The sequence below is a fragment of the Morchella importuna genome (assembly GCF_003444635.1).
Source record: "Morchella importuna strain M04M26 chromosome Unknown Morimp01GS046, whole genome shotgun sequence".
In the NCBI taxonomy this organism is placed as follows: domain Eukaryota; kingdom Fungi; phylum Ascomycota; class Pezizomycetes; order Pezizales; family Morchellaceae; genus Morchella; species Morchella importuna.
The window spans coordinates 263,647-282,746 of record NW_025763443.1 but is presented as its reverse complement, the minus strand read 5'-3'; the positions used below and the strand labels follow the sequence as shown (position 1 = coordinate 282,746).

General features: G+C 46.0%; 8 protein-coding genes across 8 annotated transcripts; 3 read left to right on the top strand and 5 right to left on the bottom strand.

The window, feature by feature from the left end:
• Window positions 1–184: 184 nt before the first annotated feature.
• On the top strand, window positions 185–1,433 carry LAJ45_10499 (uncharacterized protein; the record flags this gene model as incomplete). Its single annotated transcript, XM_046120024.1, has 6 exons — window positions 185–372; window positions 430–442; window positions 660–807; window positions 915–1,030; window positions 1,103–1,288; window positions 1,365–1,433. The coding sequence occupies 6 exons, from the start codon at window positions 185–187 to the stop codon at window positions 1,431–1,433; spliced, it is 720 nt and encodes a 239-aa protein (XP_045966833.1).
• A 1,142-nt stretch (window positions 1,434–2,575) lies between these two features.
• LAJ45_10498 (uncharacterized protein) lies at window positions 2,576–4,574 on the bottom strand (the record flags this gene model as incomplete). Its single annotated transcript, XM_046120023.1, has 11 exons — window positions 2,576–2,607; window positions 2,662–2,760; window positions 2,905–2,935; window positions 3,008–3,552; window positions 3,612–3,776; window positions 3,833–3,933; window positions 3,992–4,058; window positions 4,128–4,214; window positions 4,276–4,285; window positions 4,354–4,421; window positions 4,544–4,574. The coding sequence occupies 11 exons, from the start codon at window positions 4,572–4,574 to the stop codon at window positions 2,576–2,578; spliced, it is 1,236 nt and encodes a 411-aa protein (XP_045966832.1).
• Window positions 4,575–5,709: 1,135 nt separating this feature from the next.
• On the bottom strand, window positions 5,710–6,427 carry LAJ45_10497 (uncharacterized protein; the record flags this gene model as incomplete). Its single annotated transcript, XM_046120022.1, has 3 exons — window positions 5,710–6,197; window positions 6,270–6,359; window positions 6,421–6,427. 3 exons carry the CDS (start codon window positions 6,425–6,427, stop codon window positions 5,710–5,712), a joined length of 585 nt encoding a protein of 194 aa, XP_045966831.1.
• Window positions 6,428–7,201: 774 nt separating this feature from the next.
• Window positions 7,202–9,712, top strand: LAJ45_10496 (uncharacterized protein; the record flags this gene model as incomplete). Its single annotated transcript, XM_046120021.1, has 4 exons — window positions 7,202–7,456; window positions 7,837–8,377; window positions 8,450–9,530; window positions 9,649–9,712. The coding sequence occupies 4 exons, from the start codon at window positions 7,202–7,204 to the stop codon at window positions 9,710–9,712; spliced, it is 1,941 nt and encodes a 646-aa protein (XP_045966830.1).
• A 1,494-nt stretch (window positions 9,713–11,206) lies between these two features.
• On the top strand, window positions 11,207–12,464 carry LAJ45_10495 (uncharacterized protein; the record flags this gene model as incomplete). The annotated part of the gene is made up of 3 exons (XM_046120020.1): window positions 11,207–11,583; window positions 11,648–11,978; window positions 12,057–12,464. The coding sequence occupies 3 exons, from the start codon at window positions 11,207–11,209 to the stop codon at window positions 12,462–12,464; spliced, it is 1,116 nt and encodes a 371-aa protein (XP_045966829.1).
• Window positions 12,465–13,962: 1,498 nt separating this feature from the next.
• LAJ45_10494 (uncharacterized protein) lies at window positions 13,963–15,068 on the bottom strand (the record flags this gene model as incomplete). The annotated part of the gene is made up of 3 exons (XM_046120019.1): window positions 13,963–14,232; window positions 14,341–14,825; window positions 14,891–15,068. 3 exons carry the CDS (start codon window positions 15,066–15,068, stop codon window positions 13,963–13,965), a joined length of 933 nt encoding a protein of 310 aa, XP_045966828.1.
• A 444-nt stretch (window positions 15,069–15,512) lies between these two features.
• LAJ45_10493 (uncharacterized protein) lies at window positions 15,513–16,262 on the bottom strand (the record flags this gene model as incomplete). The annotated part of the gene is made up of 3 exons (XM_046120018.1): window positions 15,513–15,530; window positions 15,605–16,000; window positions 16,065–16,262. 3 exons carry the CDS (start codon window positions 16,260–16,262, stop codon window positions 15,513–15,515), a joined length of 612 nt encoding a protein of 203 aa, XP_045966827.1.
• A 1,546-nt stretch (window positions 16,263–17,808) lies between these two features.
• LAJ45_10492 (uncharacterized protein) lies at window positions 17,809–18,844 on the bottom strand (the record flags this gene model as incomplete). The annotated part of the gene is made up of 2 exons (XM_046120017.1): window positions 17,809–18,771; window positions 18,842–18,844. 2 exons carry the CDS (start codon window positions 18,842–18,844, stop codon window positions 17,809–17,811), a joined length of 966 nt encoding a protein of 321 aa, XP_045966826.1.
• Window positions 18,845–19,100: the final 256 nt, after the last annotated feature.

Sequence of the window (19,100 nt, the reverse complement as noted above, 5' to 3'; positions counted from 1 at the left end):
GCACAGGGAAAAGAAAAGTGCTGGGCTCAAGCCACAATCGATATCAAGATCGCGACGTCACACACATGGAGCGATCGGGTTGGGCTCCTCCTCCTTGACGAATTCAACAAGGAACCAACAGAAACGCCGGTATGGGCAGAGGACATGGCATTCGAGGTTCCCCGTTCTGGCTTTGGCTTTCTGCATGTGGTTCATCGTGGCTCCTGCCAGGGCAGCGGTGCTGTTTGCGACCAAGGAACTGATAATTCCCACGCACTGTGCCCACTCTCACTCAGGCAGACCCTCTCTTCTTAGCGATGGAGAAGAAGGCTGCTTTACTTGCTCTACTCTGCCTGCTCTCCTTCTCCCCTCGCCGGTCAACACATGCGTGCGGTAACCGTTGTCCCGTCCTGGCTGTTTGTGTCACAACACTGACGAGCGATGACGTAGTGCCGCGCTCACCGTTTGCATCCCCATCCCATCCCATCCCATCCATAAATACATAAATACAGACAAAATAAAATAAATAGCTCTTCTCCCCAACCGCCGTCGATAATCCATCTCGCTAATTATCCTCACATCACCCACATCACCCACATCACCACACCAAACAAAAAAAAAAAAAAAATTCAATTCAATTGCCCCCCTCTATAATATAAATACAAAATGTCCACCGGCAGCAGCAGCACCCCAAACATCCCACGCGCGTCGACCGGGCCCCCAAGAACCGCATCCCCGCCTACCTCGGCCTCGGCGCGGCCGCCATAGTCGGCTACTACCTCTACACCGCGGGCGGCGATCCCAATGTTGCCAAGAAGGAGATGAAGCGTGAGTATACATATATATATACTTCCATTTAATTAATACAATTGGGGGTTAACGCACGGGGTACCTATTATCAATGGTGAATTAACACTAACAACGCTGGCCGCCAGACGACGCCGCCTCCGCCTCAACCACAGTCCGCGACCAGCTCCCCGGCCGCGGCAAAGAGGCCAAGGCCTCCGTCGAAGAGGCTTTCGCCCGCGTCGGCAGCGAAGTAGACTCCACCGTCCGCGAAGGAAAGCACCCCTCCCAAACTCTTATATATAGGTAAATCTAATACACCACCACCACAGGCAAGAACCGCATAGCGCAGGGCCAAAAGGTGCTCGAAGAGACCAAGGACCGCGCCGGCAGCAAGATCATGAACGCCGTCGACCAGGCCGACCTCAAGCTCGAGGAGGAGGCCGCAAAGGCCAAGAAAAGCGTCGGCGGCTGGTTCGGGGGAAGTAGACCGGCGGGTGCCGGGACTTCCTTTTCTTTTGTCGTAATGCGGGTGGCGGCAAGGGGGATGGGGAGAGGGAGAGGGATATGAGGAGGGGGATAAGGTGGCTGAAAGCCAGCTGGCGAGGCTGAGGTCGTGGGATGTTATTGGCACGGCGCTGGGCGAGGATGAAGATTGGGAGGATTGAATCCGGGTTGTAATTAATAGTGTATTTTTTTTTCCTGGGGTCTTTTTTTCTTGATGTGTGTGAGGTTCGAATTAAGGGTGCATCATGTTGCAATGAACAAAGTTGTGAAAGAATGATATTCTCCGCGGAAAACTATGTTTTACGAGAGATGCTAAGACCCTTCGGTTTCGTGATTGGTGCCCGGGTATAAAGCCTTACTACTATGGCATATATATATATATAAAGTGTTGCTCTCTTCATATGACACCCACCACACCCCTGGCACGTAGAGAAAACAAACACACATACCCTAGACACACACTATCACTCGCCCCCCGCAACTAACCGACCAAAACCACCCACTCATCCATAATCCACAATCCATCTCAGGATGCCCCCCCCAATTAATGCATAAAAAACAAAAACAAAACACTCATCCCCCTCCCCTATTATACAAAAGTGATTGCCGCCCTCAACTAACTGCACCCCGAAAGTTTTTACCAAAAATATAATTTTTTCGAAAAAATACCTCCGAGTGATAAACCATGACCAAGATTCTCGTTTATGGTATGCAACCGAAGAACAGACCTGACCTTATTATAATTATAATTATAACTACATGTATAAAGCATATAAGTGCTCTCGGAATCAAACATCTGATACCAGCCAGATCAATCTCAGCCACCTTTCTTGATCGCACGGGATGTTACTCTACTTTTGAACTATTGTATTAGCCTTCAACCATCGCTGCCAATATCGCTCTCCCGGAGGATCAACTTATTGGCCCCAATCAATCAACCAATCAACCAGCCCCGGAAGGCCAATCTGACCAGAGGCGGGCTTTCATTTAGAACCTCTCTTGAATTCATATATTTCCGATGGTATTCCTTGCTCCCATGGGCCATGGCCAGTACCGAGCTCCGCAAAATTATAAGCCTTGCATGAGGGCCGTCGCCGACCCCGGTTTTATAACCAATTCCTCTCCATATGCCTGCAAAAGTTCGCGGGGAAAGAAACTCCCCATATCCGCAGCGACTGTAGAAGAAAGAACTGTATTAATAATATTGGGGGGGGGGGGGGTGGTGGTCTGTCGATCATCAAGCGTCAAGCGTGGCTGCATAACTTAGACCTTATAGTAGTATCTACGTACTCTAGGGCTATTACTACGGCGATGGGAACGTTAAAGTCAAGTGGTCTATTAATCCAACATTTAGTATTATCGCTTGCCCCACGGTGGTTTTGACTATACAATGCGCGAGAGTATCCTCCGCCTTGTCCTTCTTGTAGTTGATAGGATCTCGATGGGATCGATTTCCATCATGCTTCGGATCACCTTCGAGTGTATTCACTGAAAATTGATCACCAAAAAATAAGCAATACGTAAAAAAAAATATCCAGCTGGGTATTATAGATATCAGGTTGCTGTCTTTACAGCAGAAATCAAGAGGGAAATCCATACGACTTGGAAAGAATAAGATTAAGAGGCATTTACATAGCGTGTGCGTAAGGAAATAGAAGGATATCTGATATTTGCAATGAGTTTAACTAAAGAACTTCTTGTAAGCCTGTTTCTCCTTCTCCTTCTTGGCATGGACCCTGTCCTTCGCAGCGTTGAGATCCTTCAAAATCGCCGCGTCGCCAGGAGCATGGGTGTTCGCCTCCTTGAGGTCCTCCAAAGCGCCATCATCATCCTTCAAGGCAGCCTTGGCCATGGCCCTTCGGAACAAAGCTTTGGCTTTGTCAGTGCCAGTGATGTCCGGGATGTCCAACGCCCTCGACGCAGATTCGTCGGCCTCGCGATAAAGCTTTTGCTTGTTTTGCAACAATGCACTGTTGGACAGTAGCACAAACTTGAGGGCCTGAATGTTCTTGAAGAGCTCTGGTGGGTCGTTATCAAGGGCGACTGGGTACTCGGCAAGGTAGCGGAGACCCTTTGTGTATTTCTCAAGGCCGAGCTCCAGGTCGCCGGCCTTGAACGCTTTGTTGCCAAACTCCTTGAGCTCGGTTCCGATTCGGAGAATGGTTGCACCGTCCATTTCTGGGTTCTCGTCATCGGGGAAGTCCTCATATCTGTCGCCGGTGCCGTCGTCGCCGCGGATCGCACCGACTTCTGCATCACGCCCTTTGAGTTCTCCACAGTCTACGCTCTAAGGTTAATACTGTTGATAGTACCGGAATGGTGAGTGGGGGGCAACCGACCTTCAATTACGACAGGTTTGCCGGGCTTGTCGGTGTTGTCGGTCTTCATTTCCTCGATTTTGCGGATTACGCTTTTCCCGGAGAGAACCTCGCCAAATACAACGTGCTTTTGATCCAGGTGAGGTGTCGGGACAGTTGTGATGAAGAACTGACTACCGTTGGTTCCTTTTTTCCACTATTAGCCATCTCCGCCAAAGAAACAAATCAAGTGAGTCGCATACCCGGACCGGCGTTAGCCATAGACAACAAGAAAGGCTTGTCGTGTCTCTTTATGAAATTTTCATCCTCAAATTTCGTGCCGTAGATTGACTCTCCACCCGAACTATAGATACTATGTCAGACTTGTCATGATCATTAAAATTAAGATACTACTAGCATACCCATTTCCAGCAGTAAAGTCACCACCCTGGATCATGAAGCGCTTGATAACACGGTGGAAAGTTGAGCCTGGCGAAGAAAATCTTGATCAATCACTAATAATTCCAGTTTAAGAGCACAAATCTAGGGTAAACAAACCTTTGTAGTGAAGTGGCTTCCCGGTCTTTCCAATGCCCTTCTCACCAGTACAGAGGGCACGGAAATTCTCTGCAGTCTTCGGGACAACTAGGTCAAGCTGTCAGCTTACTATAAAAACCCTGTTTACGAGCTCTGTTTTGGAGCTTACTATCATTGTACTATTTTCATTTCGTTAGATTACAGCACAGCAACAAGAGGATGACCGAGAGTGCATGTTCATTCATACCAACTCGAAAGCAACACGTTCAGGGCGTTTGCCACCAACTGAAATATCGAGAAAACAACGGACACGTTCTATGTATGCATCAAAGGGTCGTCAGCTGTCATGGCCCATTGTTTGTACCCCGCAAAAAAAATAACACCCCGCTATCACGGCAGTTTGAAACTTATTGGTAGCAAACAAAAAGAAAACTTACGGGTTGGGGGTGGGGCAGATTCTTCGGCCATAATGAACTTTGAGCTTCTTTCCTTTGCGGTTCTTGGATAAAGATTGTCGTATCTGTGAATGAAGGGTGGGGAGGGGATAGGAAGATGGGATGGGATCGAGGTTAAAGAATGCCTGTCAACCTTTTTGAGCACCTAGGGCGCGGAAGGTTCCAGAGCCTCTCTCGGCGATCTTGCGCAATGGCATCGCTTCTTTCCCCACCTTCTCCCACGCCCCCCACGTCTTCTAGCTTTACTTGGACTTGACAGGCACCAGTTCTGAGATTTCTTTTCATGCTCCTAGAAATAGAACTCCGCATTGGGCAGAGGGTAAACAAGGCGCCTAGGCATCCCACTTTTTTCAACGAGTTATATAAAATGAGGTTACAGCTACATGCATGAATGCGTCAGGCGTAACCGTTGCATGATTTCTTGGCCTGAAGGGTTCGAGTGACTGGGTATGAGCAGCGTCGCACGTCTCTCTCGTCGTCGCCGAAAGCGGAACAAACCCATCAATTCCTTCTCTACCAAAGATGCATGCTTAATGTCTACTCGTAGGTTCATGACGTTTCCGAACACGACTGCTATTGCATGCCATACAAAAAAGCGCCAAATCCACCTTTTTGTATGTCATGCAATATTGGTCGTGTTCGGAAACGTCATGAATCTACGAGTATTATGACTTTCCGGATTCTGCAAGAGTACCTGCACTGCATGCTTTAGTTACAACTACATGTTGTGTATCTACGAGGACCCCTACTCTACTTGATATATACATGTAGGTATACGTGGACTTGGTTTCTTCCCAAAGCCTGCACACACTCCTGCAACGCTTGATATACTGCGGGCAAGTGCTCTAGAGTACTCTACGATAAAGATGTACACATGTTGGTAGAAAGAGCGTTCCCCCAGAGCACAAACCGACATTTTTTTCGGATACGTGTACAAAAGGAACTATAACTAAGATATTAAGACTTGTGTGGTCTGCATTGAACCCCAAGGTTATGATGAGAAAAGTATGCTGTTGATTGGCTTTGAGAAATCCCTCTTACGGCTTTTTTTGTTTTCCAGTCTTTAATAATTCGGAGGATTCTAGTATCCGGGCTTCGCCATTATATTTTTTTGTCTATCACTAGGTATCTTGCACCAGGTGGGCAGCTTAGTCGCTATTTGAGATGACATTCCCGCCTGTATCCCCTTTCCCTTCCCCTTCACTCTTTTCTTTCTTTCCACCTTTATTACTCGTTACAGTCTCAGATTTTTCTGGTGTCGAGAGCTCGAAAGTGACTGGGCCGTCGTTCACCAATGCAACCTGCATCATGGCTCCAAAGACACCATCTTGGACTCTCGTCATTGCATCCTCCTGTGCTAATCCCTTCTCGCCAGCGTATAAAGCTCGTGTTTTGTCAAGCAGCGAGGTATAGATGTCTGCTGCTAGCGCAGGAGGACATGCTCCATGGAAATCAGGCTTGCTCCCCTTCTTGGTTTTGGCAAGAAGCGTGAACTGTGATACGAGAAGTACCTGGTAATCCATATCCATGGCAGACATCTTCCATCGCCCACCATCTGAAGGTGAATCCCACACTTTGAGTTTGAGTATTTTGTTGGCGAGTAATTCGACATCCTTCGGAGTATCGTCTGGGGCAACTAGATCGGGAAAAATAAAAAGGATATAATTTAGATTTGTATATTTCAAAAAAAGAAAAAAAGGTTTCCTACCAGCAGCGAATACGAGGATGCCTTTGCCGATTGAGGAGACAATTTGATTGTCGACTGTGACGGATGCTGAGAGAACGCGTTGTATTATAGCTAAAACACGAATGTTAACCCTTAACTGGTAGAGGTTGCCTACGATAATATAGGGTGAGACCTTTCATGGTGAGTGCAAAAAACGACTTCGATTATTTACTAAGTAGTGATAGTGATGATAATAATGTCTTTTGTTAGTATGGGTGGGGTGAAGCGGGGCTCTGCCTAATATCTGCGTCTCAATATGCGAGGGCCTTGAGGCTCTGTCTGCGAGTGTAGGTATGAGATGCCAGTTCTAGGCAATATCATCCGCTAAGACTGAGGCAAAGCATTGAGCAGGTGACATGCTCGCCAACTTGCAGGGAAGTTAGGGGGCGGTTGGGGAAGTCTCACTAAGGGTTGGGGGTAGCAATTGGAATGTCGATCTATTTGCATACCTGTATGTACTAGAAGTACATGTACCTCATAAGATGCGCCTGATGAATAAATGTAACTCCAGAATGCTTGAATGGTAAAAATTATAACGAAGTAAAGAATATCACCAGTATCTCATCGGCATAGACGGGAAATCTCACAGAATACAGGAAGGAAGCTGTCGAATCTTGCAGCCTCATTCAAAGAAGTTGCACCAAACAACAACCCTGTCACTGCCGAGAGAGATCAGCCCTCGCATTCATCCCTCCATTGCTACACTAAGAGGTATCGACACTTCACTCCATCCACGAGGACCCCCCAATCAAACCTACAAACTTCCCCTCCCAAAGTGCTTCCTTCTCCCAGAACGGTTATTCCAGAATCCTCTGACGACATCACTTATTCACTACATACTGCCCTCTTCCGGCGCAAACCACCATCACCAACCACATCATCCATCTCTCTGTATTGTCGACCCCTCCTCCAGTATGTCGGCCCGCAAACTCCAACAAGAGGTCGAGCGGACCTTCAAACGCGTAGCTGAGGGAATAACCCAATTCGAATCTATCTACGAAAAGCTTAACCAATGCACAAATGCCTCCCAGAAGGAGAAGCTGGAAGACTCGCTAAAACGCGAAATCAAGAAGCTGCAGAGGCAACGGGATCAGATCAAGACATGGGCGGCGAGCTCCGAAATAAAGGACAAGAAGCCGCTGATGGACGAGAGGAAAAAGATCGAGATGGTAAGGATAATCGAGCCCCCTATGTCCAGCCCCATATTATCGAGTTCTTTGGGCAGCGATGGAGACGAAGAAGCAAGTGGCGGAGAAGAGGGATTGAAAATGTGTCCTTTGTTCTCTCCATGTCAGTCTTCAGATTTTTCAGTTTGCTACTATTTCTTTACACTCCTGTTGCTTCTATCACAGGAAAGCACTTCATGGCTTGCTTCTTGGTTTCTATTTTACATCAGTCGGGACGACGTTGCTTCTCTTTTTCCTTTTCTCTCTTCAAGGATCCCATTCATATACCCCCTTTCGCTACTCTTTCTTGAATGTCATGTTGTTTGTTGGTTCCAGGCTGATGTCTTCTCCTCCCCCACCGGGGCCATGTGCATATACTGCAGCAAATGGAAAAGTTCAAAGCTGTCGAAAAAGAAATGAAGACAAAAGCCTACTCGAAAGAAGGCCTGATGGCATCTACTCGCTTAGACCCAATGGCCCAGAAAAAGGCCGATCTAGTAAACTTTCTGTCCGACTGCACCACCGAACTTGACCGTCAAATCGAGGCCTGCGAGGCAGAAGCCGAATCCCTTACCGTTACCTTGAAGAAAGGAAAGAAGTCTGATGCGTCAAAAGCGGACAGGGTAGCTGAAGTTGAAAAACAAGTGGAGCGCCATAAATGGCACCAAGGCAAATTAGAGCTGATCATGAGGCTACTTGAAAATGGACAATTAGATGCGGAACAGGTAGAGAGAGTGAAGGACGACATCAAATTTTACGTTGATTCAAATCAAGACGTTGATTTCGAGGAATATGAGAATGTCTACGACGAGCTGGACCTTGACGAGGAAAACGCAGAGGATCTCTTTGGAATTGGTGCGGATGTGGATAGGATGTCTAGCCAGGACACACAAAGCATACAAGACGATTTATCTGAAAAGCCAGGTTCGACGAAAGATTCTGTAGTTGGAGGTCGCAGACCAAGTACTCAACTAAAATCTCCTATGCCCGCTCTAGCAACATTACATCAAGTCCCTATTACTACAAATACAATTATCAGTAATAACGGGTTCCCCCCTTCGAATGGTTCCTCTATGAAGCCTGCTCCTTTACCGGCCAGACCAGCGGGCGAAGTACTGAAATATGCATCCGTGGCAACCGCGGCGGCGGCAGCAGATAGAAATGTCGGGATCGCGCCACTTCCGCCCCCACCCGGAATGGCTCCCCTACCAAGTCCTCTTAACGCACCTACAGGTCCAAGTGGAATGGCTCCTTTACCACCGCCAACCGCTTCCAAACAATCCTCACATCGGTCTGGACCAGCCTCCACGCCATCGGCAACGAGCCCTGCACCTCCTATATCTATTCCTCATACGCCATCACTGGACAGCTCTGCCATTGTTTCGCCTTCTCCAAAACCCGCAAGTGCAATCTCCGTTTCTCGAGAACCCTCAAACCAACCGCCAGAACCATCACCTGAAGAGGCAGCGCCTAGTAGTATTGCTACAAGCGACCATAGCGACGCTGGCAGCGAGGCAGACTTAAATAGCGAAGACCCATCTTCCGAGCCCCCTATAGAACCACATACCAACGGTGCTTCATCGTCAAGCTCGGCCGCGCAAGTTGACTTTACATCACCACCAGTAGAAGAATCAATTTATCACTTACCACCCGGTTTACAAGACCTCATGTCCTCGTTCGAGAATACAAAGAAAAGGCTTGTTCCTCAGCCGGGGCAGGTCCACCGTTACCTTGAGTACTCTCTTCTTAACGCACCAGACACTATCGACGCAGAGAAACCCCGTCATTACAAGCCTACAACCAAGTATGATACAGCACGTCACTACCCACAAGAACCCTTACCGATATTTGACGACCCGTTGCTATACAAGCGTGTAGATGTAGATACACTTTTTTACGTATTTTACTACAAGCAAGGGACATATCAACAGTATTTGGCAGCCAAGGAGCTCAAGAAACAGAGCTGGAGATTCCACAAACAATACCAGACATGGTTCCAGCGGCATGAAGAGCCAAAGACCATCACGGAGGAGTATGAGCAGGGAACATATAGATTCTTTGATTACGAGAGTACATGGTGGGTTCTTTTTCTTCTTTCTATGTCATTGTTATTACTGCTTTCACTGCGTAGTTGCTTTGCTACTGCTGCGTTCCCTCCAGACGGTTGGCTGATTTTACGTTTTGGTGCATTGAAGGATGAACCGTCGCAAGACGGACTTCAAGTTCGCGTACAAATACCTCGAGGACGACGTCCTATAATCTCGCCCTGCTCGTTTTCCGGTTGCATGGTATGGTATATTGCTGTTTGGTTTTGTTCAAATGCAAGTGGAAATAAAGAATTTTCAACAAATTATAGGTCATCCTACTTGCTGGTCTGTTTACGTTTTTTTTTTTGTGGATTAGGGCGGGCAAAAATACAAGGCCCGCCAGCACTGGGTAAATCTAGCCAAGTAAAAAAGAAAAAAACCGGAATGGAAAAAAAGACGGGGGGGGAGCCGTGGGGTTTTCATTATCTATCTTTAGTTTGTGTGAAGTACGGTGTTTTAGTCATTTCTTTTCTCGTTATCTTTTTTTTGTTTGGGCGGCTACATCCCTGCGATCTTTTCTTCTTGTTCGGGGGTGTTGAATATTGCAATGGTTACATACTTTAACTACCAAAGCGCATACGGGTCTAACATTCAGTTGATCAGGCGAACCAGTCAACTCACCCTCCTCGATATGGATCGTGAGCGTCGGTATTGGGAGATAATGTTTGAAAATCTTACTCAACCTATTACATGGCGACTGAAAGCTGTTGGCTAGCAGTTTTACGATATTCAGCGTCCTCGTTGAATAATTCTACTGATCTCTGCAACATACTAGGTACATAATGAGTGTCTAGTTCTCTAATGCACAGAATCAATCTCGGCCGTGAATGCCTTTCACTAGTTGTCGATTTGCACATGTGTTCGATCTCGTGTGAATATCGAGTTCCTGCCCGGTAACAGCCGCGTGCACTTACTACATGCATCGTGATTCCAAAAACCTGTTTTTATCTCGAGAATCCGAGCTTTGGTGCCTTGAGGACCTTGCTTCGTAAGCTGTCGAGTGATACTCAGTGACGAGCCCACTGTGTAGAGATCGGCATGTGTCAAACTTTTGATTCCGTAATCAATTCGTACGCCCGAGGTGTTTGGGTGCCCCCACCATGTTTTGTAAACCCCATTCAATGGACATGACAACTAATATTTTCTGATATATTGTACAAATCTGTGAAATAGGCTAGCGTGCACTCTTGGCACATGCAGAGCCCCATCTATTAATTAGCCGTAGATGCCGTTCCCGAGTAAGAACGAATTGTTACCGCTTCAGTAATCTGCGGTACACAGGATATCACTCGGGATATTTCCACGAGGAAAATCGAGCCTTCCAAAACCAACATTTTCCACCAATAGATTAGGGAGAAGGAAAACTCGTAGAAAGATCTTTTCTGTCGCCGCGATGTACTATCGAGCTAGTCTTAATCTAGAAGAGCCGTGCAATACGATGTATGGGGGGTGAGGTACGGGGGTGAGGGCACACTGAACTTCAGAGCCGGACCTGTCAACCAACCAGGAACGCACATACAGGAGCAAAGATTTTTTTTCTCTCCCCTCTCCCTTGGTTCTCTTCTCCTTCTTGGTGCCCTTCTTCCTCTTGGTGCCCTTCTCTTTCTTTTTCATATCCTTTTACGCCGTACTCTCAACTCAACCTCACCACAACATCTTTCCCACAATGTCTAATTCTCTCTCCTTATCTAGCACATTAATTTCTGACCTCGACACGAACTCGTTATCAACTGGGCCGTGCAGGGTGAATCATGGAAGAGTAATTCACCCCCTAAACTGGAACACCCGTCAAATCCAAGGGTACCGGGCAGAGGTGGTAGATTACTCCAACTATGTTAGCTCAGTACGTGGTGAACCTATGGCGGATACATCGGAGTCTCTGCTTGATGATCTGGTACTTCAGAAGGATATCGATTCTCTATGGTATTGGGCCAAGGAAAATAATAGGGATGAAATGGAGAATCATCTGGATAAAGCCTTCAAGAACCTCATCAAGACCATTGAGTTCCAATTGAAACAGAAAATCTTCATTTGGTACACCAAGTAAGTCAACGTATCCTACCTACCTCTGATAATACCAGCATACTTAAACAGTTGAATCCTATAGGAGAAGCACCCGTGAAGGAAATGTCACTTTTATCAACCTCCTCATTGGAGGGAAATCACTAGCCCTAAACCCGCAAATCTTAATTTCCACCGAGAGAATGCCTTTCCTTATTTACAACAGTTTGCTTTACAACACAGAACTGCGTGGAATGTTTAGGGATATTTCCTGGAATATCAAAGAAATAAATGATCGGAAGGATCCAAGGAAGTGGGGGGCCATCGATGGTTATAATCTCGCCTGTCTCATCGCTCTAGCCCAAGTACAAGAGGGTCAGGTGATTAAGGCTGCGCGTGCACATGGTCTTTCTTTGGACACCCACCAAGAGTATAAAGTATGCTACACTCGTTTTGGATCAGTGTTATGAAAATTAGCCAATATTTCCGATAGAATACTAACGGGGATATTGCAGGTTCACTTAGTCACCCCTGCCACACCACAAATCGGCCTTCTCCTATTCAGTGCCACCATCAGCTCAAGGTACCTGGCTGCTTTTTTGTCCTCTTCCTTGGATAGATTTGATAAAGATCTTGTCATCAGAAAAGAATTTTTTGATCTTTCCCCTACAAGAATTCAAGAGAAGCGGCGGAATCTGATCTCCAGATTTGCGGGTATTATGGAAGCCGCGTATATGAACCATAAAATCCTTGGCCTCTTGAATAATTCAAGAAACACCGTCGCCCAAGGAACGCCTGTCCCGACAGCTCAGCGACGCCCCGACGGAATTCTCAAATACAATCATGCGGGAGGGGCTGAATCTGCCAATCAGGTACGGAAGAAGAACAGGGTTGCGTTTCCTCCTGGAGTGAAGTTGGGATAAAATTTCTCCCATTTAATCTATCGAATGGCTACTGGTGACGGATGGGCTGGGTACGTGTGGATGTGGGGCATTGCACAGACAACGGTCGACAGGGTCGGTATATAAACTCTGAGGGATGATTGGTGTGGGTGTGTGCTGTATATTTGTGTTGTACGTTGCTCATAGTAAGGCCAGAGTTGACGCTGGAATTTTATATACCTACATATACATGTATGTATGTATAGACCAGCTAACCGACAATTAGCATGGATACTTGCCTTACTTTCGTCATTCCTATTTCTATAAAAGTACAAATTCGCTGAGCGATTTCTAGTGGATGGAAAGGAACAAGTCCCTCAAACACTTAAACAATCTTTCCCAAATAAATCATGGGTACAATATATTTACATGGATTGCTTACATAGGAAGCACTAACTCTCGGGTTTTAACTATACATATACTACATGAAGTCTCGGCCGATTGATTTTTTTGCAGAAAACAAACATTCTCGGATGAAGTGTTTAGAAAACTTCAGAATTTTCAATTTTATAAGTTCAGTGCAACTTTTTTTTTTTTTTTTGTTTAATTCATACACGCATGCAACCTGTTCAGTGCAACTCAGAGCTAGTATCTTGGACGTACCCAGCTCAGAGCCGGCTCCACTCGCGCAGGTATAATGGAACAAACAAAAATAATCCAACATTTTTATGAGTTGTACGAGTGTGATAAACCTCCGGCATAAGTGTTCATAATCAACCAGAGAAAAAGAAATTGTTAATCATAACGTATCACTCGTATGGAACCAAGAAAAGCTTATATCCCTGCTTTATTTCTTACAGCACAACGATCTTTCACCAGTGATTAGAACTCTTTGTTACATGGATTTTGACTTTAATTACTCCACAAGTCGGTAAGAATCAGTCAATCATTCGATTAATCACGGGCGGTAACTCCGAAAAGTTTGTCGAGTGATGACTCATGATTGAAATCCTTGCATACATTATTTCAACGATCTCAACAGCCCCTGTCTACGCAGTAGCACATGAAAAATCTTGTCAGCCAGGTATAATATACAAAGACTGAGAAGGTTACTATTTCTCTTAGATCTTCAAATAGAGCCGAAGGGTTTATAGACAAGGACGTGGAAATATAGGGTTTTAATTACGCAACCCAGGTCCCTCCTAGTCCATAAGACAGAGCCCAAGGGTCGAAAGAGCCCAAAGTAATTTGAACCGTTCCTAGCCCTTATGTTCTGTAAAGTGTTGATTGATTGAGATTTGGTGTAAAAAGTGGTTCAAGGGTGCAGAGACCAGTTACAACAACTCCCTTCTTAGGTGTTGTCCCACTAAGGGGGAATATACAACTTATTTTTAAATCCATTCAAGCCCAGGGTAGAAACACACAATAAAACTTCCAGTAGAGTATAACGACGAAAAGAACTTTTGTTTAAATCATAAATCCAGACCCAATTCATACCCAGCCCAACCTAAAAATAATTTACAAAAAAGGAAAATTTAGCTTATTCCTTCCCTGGGATAAGCGCGTACTCAAACCCTCCACTCTTCTCAAACTCGGCCATATCCAACGCAACCAACGCGGACTCTCTCACGACCTGTTCTGCATCCTTTGCATACTCGTTTAAGAAAGTCTCAACATCGTCGCTTGCGATGCTCCCGAGAGCCTCCACGGCCTCGTGTCGTACCATCGGGGCCTCGTTCTTGTCGCCGGCCACTCTAACCAGCGCCGGAACACTATGAGGGTCTGACAATTGACCAAAAACAAATGCAATCTATGACCCACTTCTTATTAGAAAAAAAAAAGTTCTGGATGGTAAAAGAAAAAAGAAAAAAAATTCTCGGTGGTAAAACAAGAATTATATAAACAAAATAAAACAAACCTCATGTCTGAAAAGTGCACTAGGATCAGCAAATCCACTCGCCAGCGCATCAATCGCCTCATTCGTTGCAATATCCCTCAACCGAAACATCGCCCTATATCTCTCAAATAGGGTCTTTTCCCTGTCCATCAGCTGTCCCTTCAGCTTCTCAACGTTCGCCTCTTTGCCAGCGGACGGTGGCGCCGGGTCCACACTAGCAAATGCGCTTTTCTGCAGCTCCTCTGCTTTAGCGGCTTCGCTGTCTTCCCATTCAATTCTTGCGATGGCGATCTCACAAGTTTCGCGTACAACCTCTTCGGCGTCTGTGAGGTGTTTACGAAGAAGATCAAGTGAGGCCGTATGTCCGAGGGCGCCAAGGGCTTCACCGGCTTCGTGGCGCACCATAGGATCTTCGGTTAAGTTGGAAAGAACAGATTGGAGTGCAGGGGCGGCATAATGATTTTTAGACTGGCCAAGGCAGTAGGCAAGTTCGTGTTTAAGTAGGGCTGTAGAGTCGTCGGAGATTAGTTAGGGGTGTACCAAGGTGGTGAGGTTGTGTATTTATCCATACCTGAATTGCTGGAGAATGCAGCAGCAATGGCGTCAATTGCAGGGAGGTCTCCTTGGGTAGCCAAGTGCTTGAGTGAGAAAAGAGCACGGAAACGGAGGGCGAGATTGTCGCTGGAATCATCGCAAAGGACCCTACGAAGCTCGGGGATGGGATCAGGTTTGGCCTCGGTGACTGTCATCGTGGGTATTGTTCCGTATTTGTGGTGATCCTAGTGATGTTGGGCTTGTGGGTGGTAAATAAGAGATCGAGAGAGGGAGAAACAGCTTTGTGGTAAAGCTTCGAAATAATTTTGGTTTGGTGGGGTCGAGACTCAAACCCCACCATCTGATTATGCTAGTGGATCGGATTATGTGCGCTTATGTAATGGCATTACCAAAACTGTGACACGCTATTCCCAATCCGACCTTCACAATTCTCTGCAGAAACAGTTCTTCCCCCAGCAGAACAAAATTCAGGTATTAACAGATCATTTGATCAACGCCAAAGTACAATTTTTCATAATGATAAGATAAGACACTACAAAAAGAGAAAAACACCGCGCTCATATTTTATTTCTCTGGAGTCATCAAACCCAAAGAAAACCATTATTCATTTGCGTACGCAGCCTCATAGATATACACGCTTAAACCACTCTCTTGACCTGTGTTCGCAATCAATATCATAACCTCTGATAATTTCGAATCGCAATCACAAATACACTAGGAAATAGCTTACCTCGAAGAACCTCTTCAAATACCATACTTGGAACACCCCATTGCCTCCCACAACGCCCAACTGGAAAATGCTCCACCACTTAACCCTACTGTTCGTGCTTTCGGCAGTATTCCTGTGTACCCTTTCCCTGACCACAATATATTCCTGCTCATCTTTGACCTGGTTCAGCATCTCACCGAGGCTCCTCACCTCACGTTCGAGCGGGTCTGCGCTTTCCGGTTCCTCTGGAACATACACAATGCCGTGGACGTTAAAGGATACCTCCTTGGTGTTGACGTTAGAGTTTTCGTTCGAGAAACAGTAGGTGTAACGTCCGTCGAGGTGCGCATCGAATGAGTGATCGCCGGAGGATACGGCGTGTTCGGAAACCTTCAATACGCCGGCCGGATCTTGAATCTATAGCCACACGATCACCGATTAGAACCTTCTTCTACTCCCCCAGGAAGAATATCCGACTAACCCAAAAGTCGACGTCCAGATTTCCAGCCCCGCCGAACTCGCGGTCTCCAATCTGGAAAGTGACAGTCATTCGGTCATCCTTGTGTAGTGTCTCATGGAAGCATTCACGGCCGTGGGCATTCAGTTGGATGTTGTGCGCTGACACCAGGGACGATGTCAGGAGAGCTGCTGCCGAGAATAAGGTTGCGAATGAGCGCATTTTCATACGATAATTGTGGATTTGTTTCTGCGGAGGTTTTGATTCAGGCTGTGAATTCAAGATGACAGCTTGTCAGGTTGAAGGTTTCGCTATGAAAGGGGTCTTGGCGAGTTGTTAAGGGGTGGTGATGTGGTCTTTTGGGTTAGGGTTCGCCTGCCAAGACAACCAGCTCTCGAATTCATTATAACTACAAATCAAACTGTGGGAGTACCTGCTGCGATCACTGTTTTTCTTTCTGAAATTACATGCACTTAGGAATAGTTCTTTCGAAGATTTCAGCTCGCGGCTAGAGCTATGCAGTGGTGCTGCGAGTGATAGTTCATGACCCAACGAGCGACGGCAACCGCGTGGTCTGCAAGCCGACCGACAAGCCCGAAACCCAACACTGCGACTCTTTGGAACTTCTATTTACTAACTACATATTCAAGCAAGAAATGCGCAAAGGTTGTCCAGTGATGGACGGGATTTTCTCGGTCTCTTGGCATCAACTTACATACAGCCACCCATATAAGTGTTGATTCGTGATTCGCCTAAATTCGCCGGTGGGATCGTAACAAATTGGATTGGGCCACGATAACTGATAGCCACAACAAACCTCATGGGTGTATATATGGGGGTCAATAGGTAGTTGATGTCAGGCTGTGAACGAGGTACATATGTGCTTTGCAGATCATAGATTGAGCGCACCTAAAACCACAATTTTTACTCCGTATGTACGCCGATATATATCATGGTATCACAAATCTTATACGGTGATTGTACTTGCTATCTAAACTATGTTGTGTTTGTTTTGTATTTGGAGGGATTTTTATAAACCTGATAGGTATGGCTGTTGGGTTAGGCTCATAGGGGGTGTTTCAAAATAGCCGTTGGCGCTGAGTGTGATGCACAGGGCTAAACAAGGTCAATGTTCAAATAGGAATAAAGGGATATACGATGAATAGACAATCGAGCAAAGACATACCAAACGAAGTAGTTTAATTGTCATCTCATCTCACACGATCTTGATTAATTAAATCTTTTACCACAGAAGCGACGCACCACAACCCATATTAATTTGAGACTCTCATTCTCGATCAAATACAATGGATTTCTACTACTACATGTATCTACCTTACTACAACTTTGCAGGATACATTCATGACGTCTGAGTCATATGAATTAAACAAAACAAAAAAAGACGTCCGAGTCATGTAATATCACTCGGTAACCACGTCAGGCCAGGATTATGCCTTGCATCAACAATCGTGCCTATCAATAATCAACAAACTTCCGTCAAGTACAACAAAACAGAAACTTCATTTTCGTATTTTTCATCAATGTATACTAAGTACAAGAATCCCATACTGTACACTAACAGAAAACAGCCGATAAGCCGTAGTACACATGTATGTGCACGGGAATAAGACTCTCCACCAATTCCAACGCCCCATAACAGAAACCACAAGTAATCAAAGCAGGGTAAAAAATTACAAGCCCTAAAGATGGCCAACGAAAAATTATCAACCACCACCATCTTAATATTTTAAATCAATCAGCCAGCCCATTAAAATCTTTTAAGGCCAACCTTTTTTGCTACAGGCTTCACCACTTTCTTCGTTGATTTGGTAACCTTTGAAGACGTGGTAACAATAGGTTTTGGTTGTGAAGTACTTGGTGTCTGCCCGTCTTTGATTTTTGGTGACTTTCTACCACTTGCTTCTTGCTGCTCCTCTACCACAGTTTGCTGGATAGATAGCACAGAATCTGGCATTGGGCTAGGACGTTTGCCAAGCGGAGACCTAGGACGTGTAATTTGTGGGACTCCAGTCTCTTCGTTCTCCTTCCCTGAATCTCCATCAGAATCGGAGTCGTCTTTTACGGTAGAAACTTTGACATCCTCGTGGCGCTTTGTGGATGATGGTTTAACTGTTTGCTTCACCCTCCGCTTCTCAGTAGGCGCTTTTGGATCCGCATCTTTGGCCTTCATGACTGCCGCCTTTGTGGAAACGCTCTCTTCATCCTCGCCTCTCATTTTAGCCTCGTTGGCAAGCGCTTCCAACTCTTCCGGCACCACCGCATGAACACCTGTCATGACTTTTGCATGCCTTGTGTACCCCTCATAGTCCTCTTGCAATAGCTGCCCCGCTTCTGCGTTTAGAGAGCTCGTAGGATTGGGGTAGATGAGCAGGCACCGGATCGTGATAAGAACATCGGTTAATGTCGTGGAGGGCTTCCAGTCCCGCTTCAGGGTGCCGACACAGACATCACCAGATCGGTCATCGATATTGGGGTGAAAAATCTTTGTCTTAAAGGTAGCCTTGGGGGGTTCTTGTGGGTAGTTACTTGGCATGCGAAGTTGAATTAGGAAGAGACCATCCTCAAATGGTGTGGATGTAGGCCCATTAAGGTAGATCTCTAGCGAGGAAAGATCGTCGAGCTCTGAGTTTGGTGGGAAGAAGAAATCTGGGGGAGGGTCAGATCGTAGGCTAGCTTGGTCTTGCACGAGGCGACGACGCTGAGCAGAAGACTAGAAATGGAATAAATCAGTGAACGAACGAAGATAGTGTGGCGGACGAGTGGCGAGTGTAAATGATTACCATATGGGATATTTTAAGATGTTTATGGATGAGGTCACAGAAAATATGATAAGGAAACACAGAAGTGAATCGTTGTTGCGGTGATGAAGAGCAGTTGGCGCAGAAATTGGAACTAAGTGAATTCTATCTAGAGGGATAACGCGTAAATGTTTGTTTATGCCAAGACATTAAAGATTCCAAATGCAGAAATTCTTGAAACGCGCCGGGGGGCAACGGGAAAGTTGCGCGTTGCCATGTGCTGCTTGGAGCAGCAATGGAG